The sequence below is a fragment of the Triticum aestivum genome, chromosome 3D, assembly GCF_018294505.1.
Source record: "Triticum aestivum cultivar Chinese Spring chromosome 3D, IWGSC CS RefSeq v2.1, whole genome shotgun sequence".
Taxonomy (NCBI): Eukaryota; Viridiplantae; Streptophyta; class Magnoliopsida; order Poales; family Poaceae; genus Triticum; species Triticum aestivum.
This window is the reverse complement of record NC_057802.1, coordinates 281341159-281358019: the sequence shown is the minus strand read 5'-3', so window position 1 is coordinate 281358019 and position 16861 is coordinate 281341159. Positions and strand designations below refer to the sequence as shown.

At 43.2% G+C, this 16861-nt stretch overlaps 1 protein-coding gene across 1 annotated transcript in view; it reads left to right on the top strand.

Moving 5' to 3' along the window:
- Nucleotides 1-1152: 1152 nt before the first annotated feature.
- Nucleotides 1153-16861, top strand: part of LOC123078440 (DENN domain and WD repeat-containing protein SCD1) — a 32910-nt gene continuing 17201 nt past the window's right edge. The window contains exons 1-14 of the mRNA XM_044500947.1: nucleotides 1153-1485; nucleotides 2785-2878; nucleotides 3002-3203; nucleotides 3290-3431; nucleotides 3546-3646; nucleotides 3817-3880; nucleotides 4058-4171; nucleotides 10358-10578; nucleotides 11039-11093; nucleotides 11177-11266; nucleotides 13435-13630; nucleotides 14011-14128; nucleotides 14221-14284; nucleotides 14398-14442. Of these exons, the coding sequence (XP_044356882.1) occupies nucleotides 1303-1485; nucleotides 2785-2878; nucleotides 3002-3203; nucleotides 3290-3431; nucleotides 3546-3646; nucleotides 3817-3880; nucleotides 4058-4171; nucleotides 10358-10578; nucleotides 11039-11093; nucleotides 11177-11266; nucleotides 13435-13630; nucleotides 14011-14128; nucleotides 14221-14284; nucleotides 14398-14442 (1689 nt within the window). The 5' untranslated portion in view covers nucleotides 1153-1302. The remainder of the gene's footprint in view (nucleotides 1486-2784; nucleotides 2879-3001; nucleotides 3204-3289; nucleotides 3432-3545; nucleotides 3647-3816; nucleotides 3881-4057; nucleotides 4172-10357; nucleotides 10579-11038; nucleotides 11094-11176; nucleotides 11267-13434; nucleotides 13631-14010; nucleotides 14129-14220; nucleotides 14285-14397; nucleotides 14443-16861) is intronic.

Here is a 16861-nt window from a genome sequence, read left to right as displayed (position 1 = left end):
AGTTTTCAGTCATGCAATTTTGTGCATGAATTTAGGAGCTCGAATTTTGAGGCTCATAATCTAGCGAAGCATGCTTTGAAACTAGGGGTCGGCCGCCATGTCTGGTTAGGCAACCCTGGTGAACTTCAGTTCGTCCCTGTAAATGCTGTGACGATTTAATAAAAGCTGCGCTGATTGTCTAAAAAAAATCTATAAGGCACCGTACCGCCGCGCGACCCTCTCGCCTTCCACATTCACACTGTTGCGTGGGCTTTAGAAAACTACTCCCCATCTATATCTATATCTATATCTATACCAATATAAAAAGACCCAAAGGGGCAGATCCAACTGATCTCGGCCATCGAACTAAGTCAATCCAACGACCTAGACTGCTCCAATGGCGAGCGTTAAACGTGTTTAACATGCAATTAATATCACACCAACTATTGCACTAATCACAGGATTAACACACAAATAATAGCATACCTAATATCTGCGTGCAATTACTATATTGCCTAAACATTAACGTGCGTTGCACGTGCACATTTACTAGTGTAATCAAATAGTCTCCCTAAAAAATGTAATCAAATAGTCAAAACCCAATCTTTCTCCTCTATCTCTCACCGTCCCTCACTCTCCTTCAAGAAACCCCCGAATCCGATCGGTAGATGTGGAATTCAGGCATAGCGTCGCCAGAGAAATATACAAAACAATGTGGGAGAAAGACTTTTTTTGTATCCCTTGTTAATCTTTTTTGAAGGGAATGTATCCCTCGTTAATAGTTGACAAATAAGCATGGACGACAAATGAACTTCAGAGAACAATGCCTAAAATTGGCTCCGATATTCCTAACTGGTTGTTCTATAAAAGTGATTTAAACATAAATGTGATGTCAGATTTTTAGGGCTAAAAATTTGACGCGTCTAATTTAATTGTTTTTTCCGAGAAGCATGGCAATTGATCGTTGTAGCGTGCTACGCGGTAATTTTTATTTTAGAACATGACAAATTCTTATATATCTGTTTTCGCATGGCAAATTTGGTCGTCAGATTTGTAGCGCTAAAAAAAAATCTGATGCCAGATTTTAACATTTTCGTGAGAAAAAAAGATTCCTAACGGGCCTGTCTCTGTTTTCTCGCTAACGGATCACAAACAGAAAGTCCACCCGACCCGTCGCCCTCCTTCGTCCCACGGCCTACACCGTCTCCTCCCTTTCCCGCAGAGTCGAAACTAGGGAGAGATCGACGGAGACCGACCGCGCCGAGGATCCCTTTCCGGAGGAGGGCGGGTGGGCGTGACTGCCGGTGATCGACGGCAGAGGCGATGGCATCAACGTCACGGATCTTCGAGTACTTCGTGGTATGCGGGCTGGGGCCGGAGATCCGGGCGCTGGATGGCCTCAAGGGCTTCCATGGCGCCGAAGAAATGTACATGCCTGCCTTCATTGACCAGTTCCCGCACTCGGGCCACGCGCTCTACCCTCCCCCGCCCCCGCAGCTCCCCACCGTGAGTCGCAGATCCCGCCCCTTTCCTCCAGCTGCCTCAGTTCTTCCTCTCGCGATCTGCTTCGGCCCCCATCGTTCGAATTTTCGGTGAAATGGACAAATTGGTGTTGTTTAGCATTTGATTGGGCTGGCGTGTTGCTAACTTCTAAATGGTTGATCTGTAGAGGTGAATTCGTGATGCTCTAGTGCACTGAGGTTAGAATTGTACTATATGCCAGTTGCGTACTCAACCGTGCATCGGTCGAGACAGAAATTTAAGAATGGCTGGGAAAATTATTGGCCGCCACACTGCGCCGTGGATTGTTGGCCTGCGACGTGATAACATTGTCTGCACACTTGCTGGCCTGCTGGGGATAGTTCTTTTGCACGGCCACTTGCTAGCCTGCCGGACCATGCCACTGCTTGCTCGCCATACTACTGGGGTTGTGCCGCCTCAAGATTATGCGGTCACCTAGTCATTCTGTTGATTAGGTTGACCCGATTCGGTTGGGTTTCAAGTTTGATTGATTTTTATAAGGGTGAGTCTGTAGGCACTCAGGCCAATGTGCACACTAGATTACTAGAGGCTTAACCGCTCTGCCCAACAGAGTTTCTTCTTTGAACAGTTACCTTCATCTCTCCTTGTTGAAAGTTATCATCGAAAGTTCAAGATCCTGCTATCTTGGGAAAAATGCTGGCATTCTAGGACAAGTGCCCCAACTTGCTCCAGTGGCCTCTCTGCCTGCACGCAGACGATTTGATGCTATATTAACTGGTGGAAGCAGGGAATTTGGCTTCAGTACATCTGTGTGGTTGGAGATAATTGAACATGGAAGGATACTGTTACAATGTGATCGTGTGATGTATGTAGGGGCATGCTATTTTAGCATGTTCAATCACATCCCTGCCCGTGACCTTTTTGTACCAGCACATATAATTTACAACCAAAATTTGTTAGCAGTGTCAAAGTCTGTATGCCAGGTATTATTGCGGAAAAACATGTTAATGACACATGGGACGGAAAACAAGGGGTAGGGCGTGCCATCCATTTATTTTAACTATCGATTTTGTTTAGCAATGTTGGATAATTCCATGTCATTTGCCCAGGGGCTGAACCTTGAACACCAATAAAATAGTGGAGATCTTTGCCAGATAACTGAAAAGAAAAGATAGTAATGTGAACAAGAGAATGTGATTGATTTCATGTTATAATAATTTTAAACTGCTGAATGACAATTGTGATATCATCATGTCTATTTTATCCCTAATCTTGTTTTATTGTAATCTGAACCTTTCTATCATTGTCCGTTGATAACTGCAGTGTGTTTTGCCAGCGGGTGTAAGAATATACTCTTCTCGGTTGGACGCCAATGACGTCTCCACCTATCCAAGGAGCTATCCCATAGTTTTGACAGGTATGTCTTGTTGGTAGTTGACATTTCCTGAACTTTTTACATGTTTTTAACCCTTCGAGTTGAAATTATTATTGCTTATTGTTTACATAGATACCTCTTAACATAGTCATCATTTTTTTGTAGAGGGAGATGGTTCAAAAATTTATGTCAGTTGTATTGCATTTCGGGATCCAATTTGTGAAGATATTATTGAAGCCTACCAAATTCCGGTGAATTCTTTTGCTGATAAATGCATCTGCTTTGTGTCCCATTCTCCTTGTTTCCAAGTCCTCCGCGATGCTCTAGAGGAAATATTTGTCCTTTGTTTTTCTCCTGCCGGTTGTAGGTAAACTTTCATTGTTCATGTGTGCGCTTTATAAACTATGGATTACGCCTTTTTCATGGCTTAATATTTGTCGGCCCTGATTTCAGCAAGCCTTTGTGGGATATAATATCCCATGTGGTGTCAAATGTTCCATTACCAACACCGGGAAAGGATCGTGTCTTGTTTGCCATTGATAATTGCCTTCTTTCCGCGGAAACTCCTCCAAAAGAATGGCTTCCTCACGCTGATGTATGGCTTCCTTTCCATTTCGTCTTATGTTCCTTGACCATATTTCCAGTACCATTTTAGATACTCCATTTTGTTCACATTCAACTTGTAATATCAAGCTGATTGTGGTTGCAGATATCCTTCCAGCCATTGGTGCAGTGTCTGGATGTTGATAAACTAATACAGCTCTTTACTGCCGTTCTGCTTGAAAGAAGGATATTGCTAAGATCTAACAAGTCTGTTGAGTTTCACAATGCAACTCTTGACCATGTTTTAACATTATACCATCCCAGTCTTAGCTTAGGTTTACAAGTGAATGGATTGTTACTTTGGAACAACACCTTAAGTGGAAGTGTTTGAAGTTTATATTAAGTTTGCTGGACTTCTCTTTTGTTTTGTAATGCAGGTATACATTATTAACTCTAGTTTCAGAAGCCATATGCCATTTGATATACCCGATTAGGTGGCAGGTGGGTTTCATTCAACTGTGTTCCTTTTTATTCCCAAGTCTTTAGCGGGCTTCACAAATATGTGAAATAATTATTGCGCTTGAGGATTTCATTCATATGTGTTCCAGAAATTCTCATTATTTTATGTTATGCTCATGTGGTGAATTATCCCCATTCAATGTATTTGTTGTGCTGCAGCATGTCTACATTCCAATAATATTCTCTAGTGGTGTTGACTACATTGATGCTCCGACTCCCTACATGATGGGACTTCATTCAGGTGTTGACACATCTACAGTGACAATGGATGGTGTAAGTTGCAACATTAAATGAAGTTTCCGTTGGCCGTTTTTCTGCCGTTGCCTGCCTATATTCTCTTGGCAATACGTACTAGTACTTATTTACTGGTGGAAATAGCCTTTTTAAAGGTTTGGTCCACCTGTTCTTTATTTTTGCTGGTAGGATCATTTTCCTTTCACAGCCGATGTGTGAATGCTTCTTGTTGCTTTGATTAATAAAGTCGCAACAAATCTTTATATTTATAGTTTTGTAACCCTGAACTGAAGACGTATGTGTGCAAGGGTTCTATGATATTTTGAGAGCGAAGAAGTTTGGTTCAACATACTAGTCTGAAGCGGCACAAAGGTTGTGGAGGAGCAACTCCACCTTGCTGCTACAATGTGTACAACACAAGTGTTGAAGGAACAACTTCAACGTGCTGCGCTAGATATCGCTCTAGAGACGAATGTAGGCCGATATGGCAGCAAGAGTTCAATCCAGAATTCCCAGAGCACAAGATCTACTCCAAGATCTTAGATAAGAACAACAAGTACTATTATAGGTAGTGGGTACATAGTCTGGGTTCCAAAGTAGAGGTGAGGACCTCTATTTATAGGGCTTTGGGAAGCCTTCACATACTTCTACTTATAGCTGGAACACTCTAGAAAACATTATTTAGGATTCACCTCTCTACTCACAGCTACTTATAACTAGAGAACTCTAGAGACAGCAGGTAGGGTAAAAGAAAAAAAAAGAAATACTACACTAGAGTGGAAGTATCTAGAAGTAGCCAAACAGATCTAGCATCTGTTTTTCTTTCTCATCTATTGTTCCTCATAATTCTTCCCTGGTTGTTTGGAACTCGCCTTCGAGTTATCGTCATAGAGCGCTTCTTCTGGATGGTAGAGAGTCAAGTCCGCAATATTGAAAGTGTTGGATATGCCCATGTCGCTTGGAAGATTTATCACATAAGCATCATCATTTATCTTCCTCATGATAGAGAAGGGCCCATACCTTCGCTGCCTAAGCTTCCCCTTAACACCTAAAGGCAGCCTCTTTTCAGAGGTAGACCATCACCTTATCACCAACTTGGAATGATTTTGGCCTCCTTTTGAAATCAGCAAGTTGTTTATATTTCTGATTTTGTGCTTCCAGAACACCACGAATCTCTTCAAATAACTCAGTGTAATTATCAGCAAGGGACAATGCTGATTTTGAGTTTCCCCTTGATGGTAGCTTCATCAGGTCCACCAGTGTGTTGGAACTTTAGTGTAGACAATGGAAAAAGGGCTCCTTCCTGTGGATCTATGCTTGGAGTTATTGTAGGAGAACTCTTCAAGAGATAGAGCCATAACCCATTGTCCCTTTCTTTCTCCACAAATGCAACGGATCAGATTACCCAAAAACTTGTTCACCACTTCCGTTCGTCCATCTGTTTGTGGATGAGCAGTGCTAGAAAATTTCAATTCAGTGTTGAATTGCTTCCACAAAGTGAGCCAAAATGCAGCAAGAAACTTGCTATCACGGTCTGAGACAATGGACCTTGGAACTCCATGAAGTCTGACCACTTCTCGGAAGAATAGGTTTGACACATGATGAGCATCCGTTGTCTTGCGACATGGGATGAAATGAGCCATCTTAGAGAATATATCCACGACCACAAACACGGCATCACTCCCTCGTCTTGTTCTTGGCAAACCCAAGACGAAGTCCATAGAGATGTACTCCCATGGAGCAACAGGAACAGGCAAAGGCATGTATGACCCTGTGTTCTGGACTTGGCCTTTGCAGGTTTGACATATAGGGCATCGCTGGACAAACTTTCCAGCATCTCTCTTTAGTTGTGGCCAAAAGTAGCGAGCTTCCAGGTTAGCGATAGTCTTGTCCCGTCCAACATGGCCACTAAGATCACTTGAATGGAGTTCTCTAATTAGTTTGTCACGCAGAGAACTCCTTGGGATGCACAAACGATCATTTTTGAAGAGATAAACATCCTGCACCAAATAGTCATCACCTAATGGCTGGCCCCTGATGTGCTTTACCCAAACATGGCCAAAGTCTTCATCATTCTCATCCAACTTCTTTATTTGATCCACGCCTGGAAGTTCAGCCTCAAAAGAAGTCAAGAGGCATGCCCGACGACTCGAAGCATCGACCACTCGGTTAGTTGTTCCAGATTTATGCATGATGAGATAGTTAAATCTCTGCAGATATGCTACCCATCTTGCTAGCATGCGGTCAACATGCTTTTGATTTCTAAATGCTTCAAGGATTGATGGTCACTATGAACAATGAACTCTTTAGGCAGCAAATAGACTTCCCAAGTTTTCAACGCTCTGAAAACGGCATACAATTCTTGCTGATAGATACTCCATTTCTGTCTAGCTTCACTTAACTTCTCACTAAAGAAAGCAATGGGCTTCCTTTCTTGAGATAGAACAGCTCCAATGCCTACTCCACTTGCATCACACTCCAACTCAAAAGTCTTGTTGAAATCAGGTAGCACCAAGACAGGGGCTTGTCATAGTTTTTGTTTAATCTCATTGAAACTAGCTTCAGCTGCTTCTGTCCATTGGAACTTTCCTTTCTTCAAACACTCGGTAATTGGTGCCATGATAGTGCTGAAATTCTTCACAAATCGCCTATAGAAAGTTGCAAGGCCATGAAAACTTCTTACCTCAGAAATGGTCTTCGGAGTTGGCCATTCTCGGATTGCTTCAACCTTAGAATCATCAACACGAATACCGTCACATGTTATGGCGAATCCTAGGAAAAGAAGTTGTGTTTGCAGGAAAGCACATTTCTTCAAGTTGACGTAGAGCTCATTTTCCCTTAGTACTTCTAGCACCTTTCGAATGTGATCAAAGTGTTCATCCTCATCCTTGCTATAGATTAAGATGTCATCGAAATAGACCACAACAAAGTGGGATAAGAAGGGTCAAAGGACTTGATTCATTAAGCACATAAAGGTACTTGGTGCATTTGAGAGTCCAAATGGCATGACTAGCCATTCAAACAACCCTTCCTTTGTCTTGAAGGCGGTTTTCCATTCATCCCCGGGTCTGATACGGATTAGATGATATTCGCTTCTTAAGTGTAGCTTTCTGAATGCTCTTGCTCCACTAAGCTGATCCAACATATTATCCAGACGGGGAATCGGGGATCTATACCTTACGGTGATCTTGTGAATGGCTCTACTGTCCGTACACATGCGCCAAGATCCATCTTTCTTTGGCGCGAGTAGGGCTGCTACAGCACATGGGCTAATACTTTCTCGAACGTGCCCCTTTTGTAGCAATTCCTCCACTTTCTCCTTCAATATATCATGCTCCTTTGGGCTCATTCAATAGTGTGGAAGATTAGGAAGACTTGCTCCGGAATTAAGTCAATTCTATGTTAAATTCCTCTCATCGGTGGCAGGCCTTGTGGCTCTCCAAGTATGTTTTGAAATTCTGCCAATAAACCGCGTACCTTTGCTGGAATTTCAACAGTCAGGTGCTCTTCTCCTTTTACAACAAGTGCAGCACACAAATCTGCCTCCTTCAAGTCTTCCGTAAACTCATGAGAGGTATGGGAGATAGTTAACATAGTTTCCCCCTCCTCCTTAGAGGTATTACCTTCAGTTTTGTTTGGTAAAATAATGATCTTTCTCTTGTTCCAAATGAAAGAGTAAGAATTTTCCTTGCCCTTGTGTGTAGTATCCACACCAGATTGCCAAGGTCTCCCAAGAAGAACTTGGCTAGCGTCCATATCAACTACTCCCTCCGTCCCACAATGTAAGACGTTTTTGCAAGTTAAACAAGCTTGCAAAAACGTCTTACATTACGGGACGGAGGGAGTACGTCACACAACACATTTGAGCGATAATGCTTGCCCAAAGAAAGTGGCAGGTTGCATTGTTTGGTGATCCTCATATTCACTCCTTTCTTGATCCACCCAATAGTGTAGGGGTTTGGATGATCATGAGTATCAAGCTTTAAATGGTTCACCAACTTCTGGGAGATAAGATTCTCGCAACTGCAACTATCAATCACTAATTTGCATACCTTGCCATTCAGTGTGCATTTGCTCTCAAATATTTTCTTCCGTTGTGTGTCGTCAGGTTGTGGTGTGGAACATAGGAGACGCTGAATCACACATACAACTTCTTCACCTTCTTCTTGACAAACCTCTTGTCCCTCTACATCTTCAGATTCGGCTGATTTGTATTCTTCCTCATCGCCTTCACCATCATGGATAGTTGTGTTATCAAATTTCCTTACTGGGCAACCGCCGGATATGTGTCCCTCTTCACCACATTTATAGCATTTTGGGCCTTCATTGGACTTACCCTTGCCTCTAGTTTGCTTCTGGATGGGTCGTTTTGCCTTTGGTGGAGCGGTCTTTTCTTTCACTCTATTAGGCTGACTCCTAGACGAGCCTTCGGCATGAGGATATGGAGCCTTAGTTGCCTTTCTTGTCCTCACAAACCTCTCGGGCCTTTAAGGCTAGAGCTTGTGCTTGATCAATGGACCACATTTGTTGCATCATCAATCGATCTTGAATAGCATCGTTGAGACCATTGATGTACCTTGCAACTTGTTCATCTTCAGTTTCAGCAAGGTTGCACCTCACTTGTAGCCTTAGAAACTCCTCCGTGTAATCTGAAACAGTCCTATTTCCTTGAGCACAATTTTGAAATTCGATAAATAGGATCTGGTCATAATCAGCGGGCAAAAATCTGCCTTTCAAGAGACTTATCATTTGCTGCCAAGTTCTCACATGAGGTTCTCCTCTCAGCCTGCGCTCTTCTTGAACGCGATGCCACCATGCACCGGCTCCTCCTTTCAGCTTGTATGCGACCAAAGGAACTCTACGATCTTCCGGAACCTCCATGACCTCAAAGAAAGTCTCCACTTCATATAGCCAATCTAGGCACCCTTCAATATCAACATTTCCATTAAAAGTTGGGATCTCAGCTTTCACCTTGTATGTATCTCTTGCATATGTAGGGTTGGGTACTCTCCGATATGCGTAGAGATCTGGTTCTTCAAGGGCATCATCATATTCCTCACCTTCAGAAGCTTCAACATAAATTGGCCTTCTTGAAGCACGTTGAACAGCATGTTGTTGTGGCGGTCTTGCTCCAAGATTACCTCTCCTTCTTTGATGAACATCTTCTTCTTCTTTAGATGAATCTCCTTCATTGGTAGCAGTGGGGACACCCTTTCTTATCATCTCAACCAGCTGGTCAAATCTCCGATTAAGATCTTCACGCAGCTCTTTGATTTGTTGTTCTGCAGCATCCATCCTCTTCTCCAATTGCTCCATTGCTTGCTGCTGCTTGCTCTCGAAGAGGACAGCAAGAACTAGTATGGGTCAACGAGGCTCTGATGCCACCTGAAGCAGCACAAAGGTTGTGGAGGAGCAACTCCACCTTGCTGCTACAATGTGTACAACACAAGTGTTGAAGGAACAGCTTCAACGTGCTGCGCTAGATATCGCTCTAGAGACGAATGTAGGCCGATATGGCAGCAAGAGTTCGATCCAGAACTCCTAGAGCACAAGATCTACTCCAAGATCTTAGACAAGAAAAACAAGTTGTATTATAGGTAGTGGGTACATAGTCTGGGTTCCAAAGTAGAGGTGAGGACCTCTATTTATAGGGCTTTGGGAAGCCTTCACATACTTCTACTTATAGCTGGAACACTCTAGAAAACATTATTTAGGATTCACCTCTCTACTCACAGCTACTTATAACTAGAGACCTCTGGAGACAGCAGGTAGGGTAATGAAAAGAAAAAAAAAGAAATACTACACTAGAGTGAAAGTATCTAGAAGTAGTCAAACAGATCTGGCATCTGTTTTTTTTTCTCAGCTATTGTTCCTCATCATAGTCTGAACTTTGAGAAGTCAGGATTTTCTTTTGGGCGTGTGAATAATTTCCATGAGAACAACACACTGATTTGTAAACGAACAATGTTCAAGAGTACCAGTACCATAGCCTTAACAAGAGAAGTTGAATTGCATTTATTTATTCTATACACCACGCGCTTAGATGTAGAACTTCTTATATTGCATATACTGAATGCATTTTATGAGAATGATGTCTACTATTGCTCCAAGTTTTTGTTAGTTTGGCCAACCAATGCAAACTTGCGTTTTCCTTGTTTGTTTTCTCAAACTTTACCATTATGATGCATCATGATGTTGTGATAATGGCAATGCATGCAATTGCAGGTAGTGGTGGTTGATCTCGAATACAATCGGATAACAACCACGGAAGACATTCCTCCTATACCCGAAAGTGAACATAGTTTCTTGCGTGGTGAGATATTGAAACTACTACAGCCCAATGTTGTGGCCATTGATTACATGAAAATCAATCTTGGCAGTATGGGTGACTATTCTTTAAGGACTGCGACAAAATCATGGGGGCAAGATCATGATTTTCAGCTCAGGTAATTCTGTGCTACATGTTAATGTTTACTTTGTATCTGTGCGCAATTGCTAATTAATAGGATGTTTGTGCTAGCACTCTACTGAAAGTAGGCTTATAATGGTAGAAGCATTCCACTGGAAGTAGGCCTAGTGGCTTAGACAACAATATGAATAGATAAATTATAGTGCCTGGCTGCCTGCACAAGTATATTTAGATGAGAACGGGCTCAGAATCAGTTGATGTAGACTATTCTGTATCTTACCATTCTGAGCATGGTAAATAATTGGAAACTGAGAGAAAAAGAAAATATGCTTGACACTAATCAGATAGGGAGTTTATGATTCTTTGTTGCATGGTACGATCCTGAATTAACCCCAAAGACTATTCTGGGTCTTCAGTCATGATCTATGTTTAGGACTATTTGTTCTCCAGTGGGCATCATGGGAGCTATTTTATTAGTTGATCTTTTTTTTTTGCAGGCTGATATTCTTGAGATTCTTTGCACAGATTATGAGTGGTTACCGTAACTTCATTGTAAGTCATCACTCTAATAAGTTTTCTGACTATTATTTGTCTACTACGTTCTTTGGTGGTAACTCAAGAGGTTTGCTTGTCAGGATAATGCTTTACCAACCGGTTTCAATGCTCAAGCATTCCTTAAAAAACGGTCTCGAGCAACTAATCAGCCTGTCGAGTCCATGTTGATGGTATGCTTACAATTCATTGGCACTTTACATCTTTGTATATCGTGGAACAAAAAGTTTATATTTGTTAAGTTTCTGTTTGACCCAGCTGCCAGTGCTCAGAATATCTGACTTGGGCTTACCTCTGAAGTTTAGGGACCAAAATAATGCCCTCATAAACTTAGTTCACATAAGACCTGTCTATGAACTTGAGTCCAATGAACTATTCCAATATTTAATCTGTCATTTCAGCGAATGATTTGCCTCTGAAAGCTTTTCCATGTATAGGGTGTTTTTAAGTATACACTATTCTTATACATTCAGGAATTGGCCTTAATATAAATGGAGCTATATGGCACATAAGCTACTTTCCATTGACAGCGTGTACTATATACAATGATCATCCTCGAGAGAACATGGAAGTCTGTCATGCTGTACTATGGTTCATTAATTTGTAAAGTAACTAATGAATCCCCTTTTGCGAGACAGAGAAAATAGCTGCTCACAAATAACAACTGTGCACCTTATTCCATAGACGCATTTGCATACTTATATTTATACAAGAGTTATGTGCCATTCCACACAGGTCAAACCTATTGCTAGATGGGCTTTGTCAACATGTATGCAAAGTTACATCTGTCACCCGAGTCCTGAAATTTGGTCCCTTGGTTCCTTTGTTGTTGATCTGTTCAACATTCATCATTAGTCTTATATCTGCATATATGGGGTTGACACATTCCAAAAATCAGAGTTTACTTAGATTTCATCTGATTAACTAGTTACCAAGGAGGTGTTTGGTTCACACAATGGTAACGGCAACAGGACTGGTATGAGGTTACAGTGGAGAAGGGGCGTAACCGATTCAGCTGCTATTTTGTTTGATTATAAGCAGTAAGGGTATCGATTGAGGTACGGCCTCGCTGACGAGACAGATCTCCTCCCTACCCTCGCGTTGCTCCCGCGAGCGACCGAGGGGATAACCCTAGCCGCCGCGAGCGTTCCCTCTCCCTCCCCTCCCCCTCGCCGCCACCTGTCCGCTGCGTGCCAGGGGAGATCCCCTGCTCGGCTTCGGTTGGGCCGACGACAGTGGCGTCCGTGGGCGTCGTCTCCTTCCTTTGGATCCGGCGGCGACGGCGCTCCGGTGTTGTTCCCCTTCTTGAAGGCGCCGTCTTGGAGGCCTACTTTCGCCGAGCTCAGCTTTGTGTCTGTTCCTTTACCGGTTGTATCTGGCCTTGGGTGTGTTGTGTGGTGGTGTGGTGTGGTGTGGTGTTGAGTTGTTTGCGATGATTGTAATCGGTGAAGCGGGGGAAACCCTTTTTCGGTAAGGGTATCGATTTACTTTACAACGTTTGTTTGTGCAATAAAACCTGAATACAACTGAAAACTGGAGGGGAGATGAAGGACAACTAGAGGGCAGAGGAGAACACGGGAGAAGAATAACATGGGGCCCGAAGAAGAAGCAGCACCGTGAGTAGAGAAGGGGATCGGCAAGGGGGTCGGTGGCCCCCGCCATTGTTGCTGCTCCTCGGATGGTGGCGGCCACCATTGTGCTGTTCCTCGCATGGTGCCGCCGAGATTGGCTTTCCATCGCCACCACCTGTGCCGTTCGATTTGACGTAGAACAATCGGGGCGAAGGGGATCGAGGGCGGAGGGATCGATCCATGGAACCGTCACCGGAGGCGAAGCGGTAACGGGATCTGTTTCCGGTCTGGGATGGGCAGAAACGACCGAGACTTAAGGCGTAATCTGTTTACCCCGTATTCATTTACGGGCTGGCCCAACCAAACGTAATTAACGGTATCAGCATGCGGTGTAATCAGATAACGATACAAATTGGTCGAACCAAACATCTCCCAAGTGCTTTGGTGATTGATAATTGTTCTTAACCTTATTAATCCTGCTGACATAACTCAGTATTTCTGATTTTCCACTGATGCTTCCTGACTTCTATTTGTTGCTCACAATAGCCTACCTATTTTGTAACGCGACAGCTCTTCTAATTTAAAGTTAGTATTGCTGGTTATAATATACTTCAGTTTTATATCCTTCGTAGCCAGGTAGGGTAAGCATATACACAGTTAACTAAAGTGTACCCTAACCTTAAATCATGTGTTTGCATTTTAACATCGTCGTTGCATAGCTAGCTTGGTCGTATCCTTAACAAACTATAAACTTGATGCTTGTTTGGCAGATTATGCAGTTTATAGAGACTCAGGGATTCTTGGATTATCTGGAAAGATGCAACAACGCAGAAGAATTCACCAATAACCTTCTTGATAAGTTGCAGGATGCAACTGGGAGAGGACAAAGCCCTCTGGCCATCTTTCCTTCTCATGTTGCTGATCCTGAGATCATAACAATAGCTGATTCTGAGATCGAAGGTTCAGGTACTCATCTACATTTTATTTTTTGCCTAACACTTGTTCTCTCCATCGTATTGTCACACTTAATCACTGTGTTTCTAACAGTTCAGACCCTATGTATGCTAGCATCAGATGACCCCAGGAACACAATTGTTTAGGATTGTGTAGATGACCGTGCATTTTTTTATTGGGTCTAATACACTACGGTGTAGGAATTGATTGTAAACAACTTGAGCTCTTTACCAAAACTGTTCAAACACTTTAACTGAAGGAACCATGTAACTGTTGTATTTTCTCCATGTCGAGGTTCATTTTGACTTGTAATGCCTGGGTTGTGGGGTATCTGTTTAGTGCTGCACTTCCATTATATTTGGAAAGGTAATTAGCCATAAACACATCTGCAGAACCAGGCAATAGGCACTGTTATAAAAGCTTTCCAGCAAATGCAAGAACAGAAGAACAAGAAGAAAAGCGTAAATCAATTCTAGCATTAGTTGGTGGGGCTAGTAAGCAAGTACCAAGGTATGATGACAGGCCTGCAAGCTTTTTCACCGTTAACCTTTTCCAGTAACTATAAGTCTATAACTGCAATATCAACTGACATCTGTTTTCAGCTCTCCTGCTGTCCGAATCAGTGGAGGTCCAAAGGCAGAAAGTCTGAGTCCCAGAGAGAGGGCGGTAAGTCATGCATACTGCTATGTAAATAATCCCTACCATTGTTTCTGTACATGCATGCCACAGTAGCTTTTCTTTTCTTAAAATAATAACGATCTTTGTTTTGATCTATACAGGCTGAGAGAGAAAGGATGGTTCTGGATATAAAAGTAAAGCTCCAGGTAATTATCTGATCATTCTCACTGCTCTCATTTATATTTTACCATGTTCTAAATTGTGATTATCATGGTTTTGTGGTATTGCTCATAAAGAATGGTACTGAGGATGATCTAAAGTATGGTGGAAGTTATTGGATGCCATGTTTTTAAACCAGTTATATACCATCCGTAAATATTGATTGCAGTGGGATCTGCCTGATCAACCTTTTGATACTGTTGAGTCGCAGGCTCACCTTGTTTTTGGCTGTTATGTATGTGTGTGGCGGCTCTTCTGAGAACGGGAGGACTGGATGCCTCCTTCTAGGTCAGCACCTCCTCATGGGCTTGGGCCCTAAGTGACAAGGCTTGATGGGCTTGGGCCCATACCGGTTCAACACTCCCCCTCAAGATGGGTGGTAGATATCTATCATCCCCATCTTGTCACATGCCAAGTTATAGTCCTTCGTTCCCAGTCCCTTTGTCAAGCAATCTGCAAACTGCTGCCCAGAGCTGACGTGAGTAAGACTGATGATACCAGCATCAAGTTTCTCCTTAATGAAGAAGCGATCAATTTCCACATGTTTTGTCCTATCATGCTGAACTGGGTTATTAGCAATGGCTATAGCTGACTGATTGTCACACCACACCTTCAAGGGTCCCTTCCTCAGAAGTTTCAACTCGCTCAGTAGGTACTTCACCCAGAGCATCTCACATAACCCTTGAGATAAAGCTCTATACTCGGCTTCTGCTGTTGATCTAGACACAACAGGTTGTTTCTTGCTTCTCCACGACACCAAGTTTCCTCCCACAAAAACACAGTAGCCAGAAGTTGATCTTCTATCATCTTGACAACTGGCCCAATCAGAGTCACTATAGCCATCCACCTCAAGATGTCCACTCTTCGCAAACCACAACCCTTTACCTGGAGTCCCCTTCAAGTATCTCAGAATTCTGTGCACAATATCAAGATGCCCACTCCTTGGTTCATGCATGTATCTGCTCACCACACCCACGGCATACGTAATGTCAGGCCTGGTATGACACAAGTACAATAACCTCCCAACCAGTTTCTGATAATCTTCCTTATTCACCAGCTCGCCTGACTGAGCTGTCACTTGATGATTTTGTTCAATCGGCGTAGGGGCTGCACGACATCCCATCATGCCCATGTCACTCAAGAGATCCAAGGTGTATTTCCTTTGGCACAAAGATATTCCCTTCTCTGTCCGGGCCACTTCAATCCCAAGGAAGTATTTTAGGTTGCCCAAATCCTTCACCTCAAACTCATTGCTCAGACACCCCTTCAATCTCTTTATTTCCTCCTCATCATCTCCGGTGATGATAATGTCGTCCACATAAACTGCAAGAATGGTGATCTTTCGATTAGAGAGTGAGTGTCTGTAGAACACCGTGTGGTCACCATTACATTGACCATACCCCATAGCACGGACAACACGTCTGAACCTATCGAACCAAGCCCTCGGCGATTGCTTCAGTCCATACAAGGATTTCTTCAGCCTACATACCTTCCCCGTGGTCTGTGAAGTACCAAAACCTGGTGGTATCTCCATGTACACTTCTTCCTGCAACTCACCATGCAAGAAGGCATTCTTGACATCTAATTGATGCAATTTCCACCCAAAATTTGCAGCACAGGAAACCAATATCCTTACTGTGTTCATCTTTGCCACTGGAGCAAACGTCTCGTCATAGTCAATTCCATAAGTTTGACTATATCCTCTAGCGACCAATCTGGCCTTATACCGTTCCACCTTCCCCTCAGGATTCTGCTTCACTGTATAGATCCACTTACAACTCACTGCTTTCTTTCCTGCCGGCAATGTGGTTAGCACCCACGTCTTGTTTTTCCTCAATGCTTCCAACTCTTCTATCATTGCTTCATGCCACTTCGGATCTTGCTTTGCAGCCTTCCAATCCTTTGGGATTGACACAGTTTGAAGAGAGGCAACAAACACTCTATAGGAAGGAGACAAAGCCTCATAAGACACAAAATTTCCAATGTCATGATCATCCAAAACCTCCGGTGGTAAAGCCTTCTGAGCCGCTTCACGTGTCCCCTTTCGCAACGCAATAGGTAGCTCCACTGTGTCAGATGAGCTTGCACCACTGCCTTGCTGCTCCCCCTGCACTTGTTGCTCCCCCTCCTGCACAAGTGGCTGCCGCCGAGAATATACCAGACGAGTGTCAGATGAGTCATGCACCTGTGGCACTTGTGGCTCTCGTCGAGAGTACACTAGGGGGATCTTCTGCCACCGATCTCGAACAGGGAGCTGGAGATTACCAATCTAAATGGAACCCACTGTTGGTTGGACCCGTACCTGCACATCACCATCAGTGAGAGTACCAACCGAAATTGTACCCACAATTGGCTGGACTTGAACCTGCACATCATCATCAATGTTAGTGCCCACAGAATCCTCGT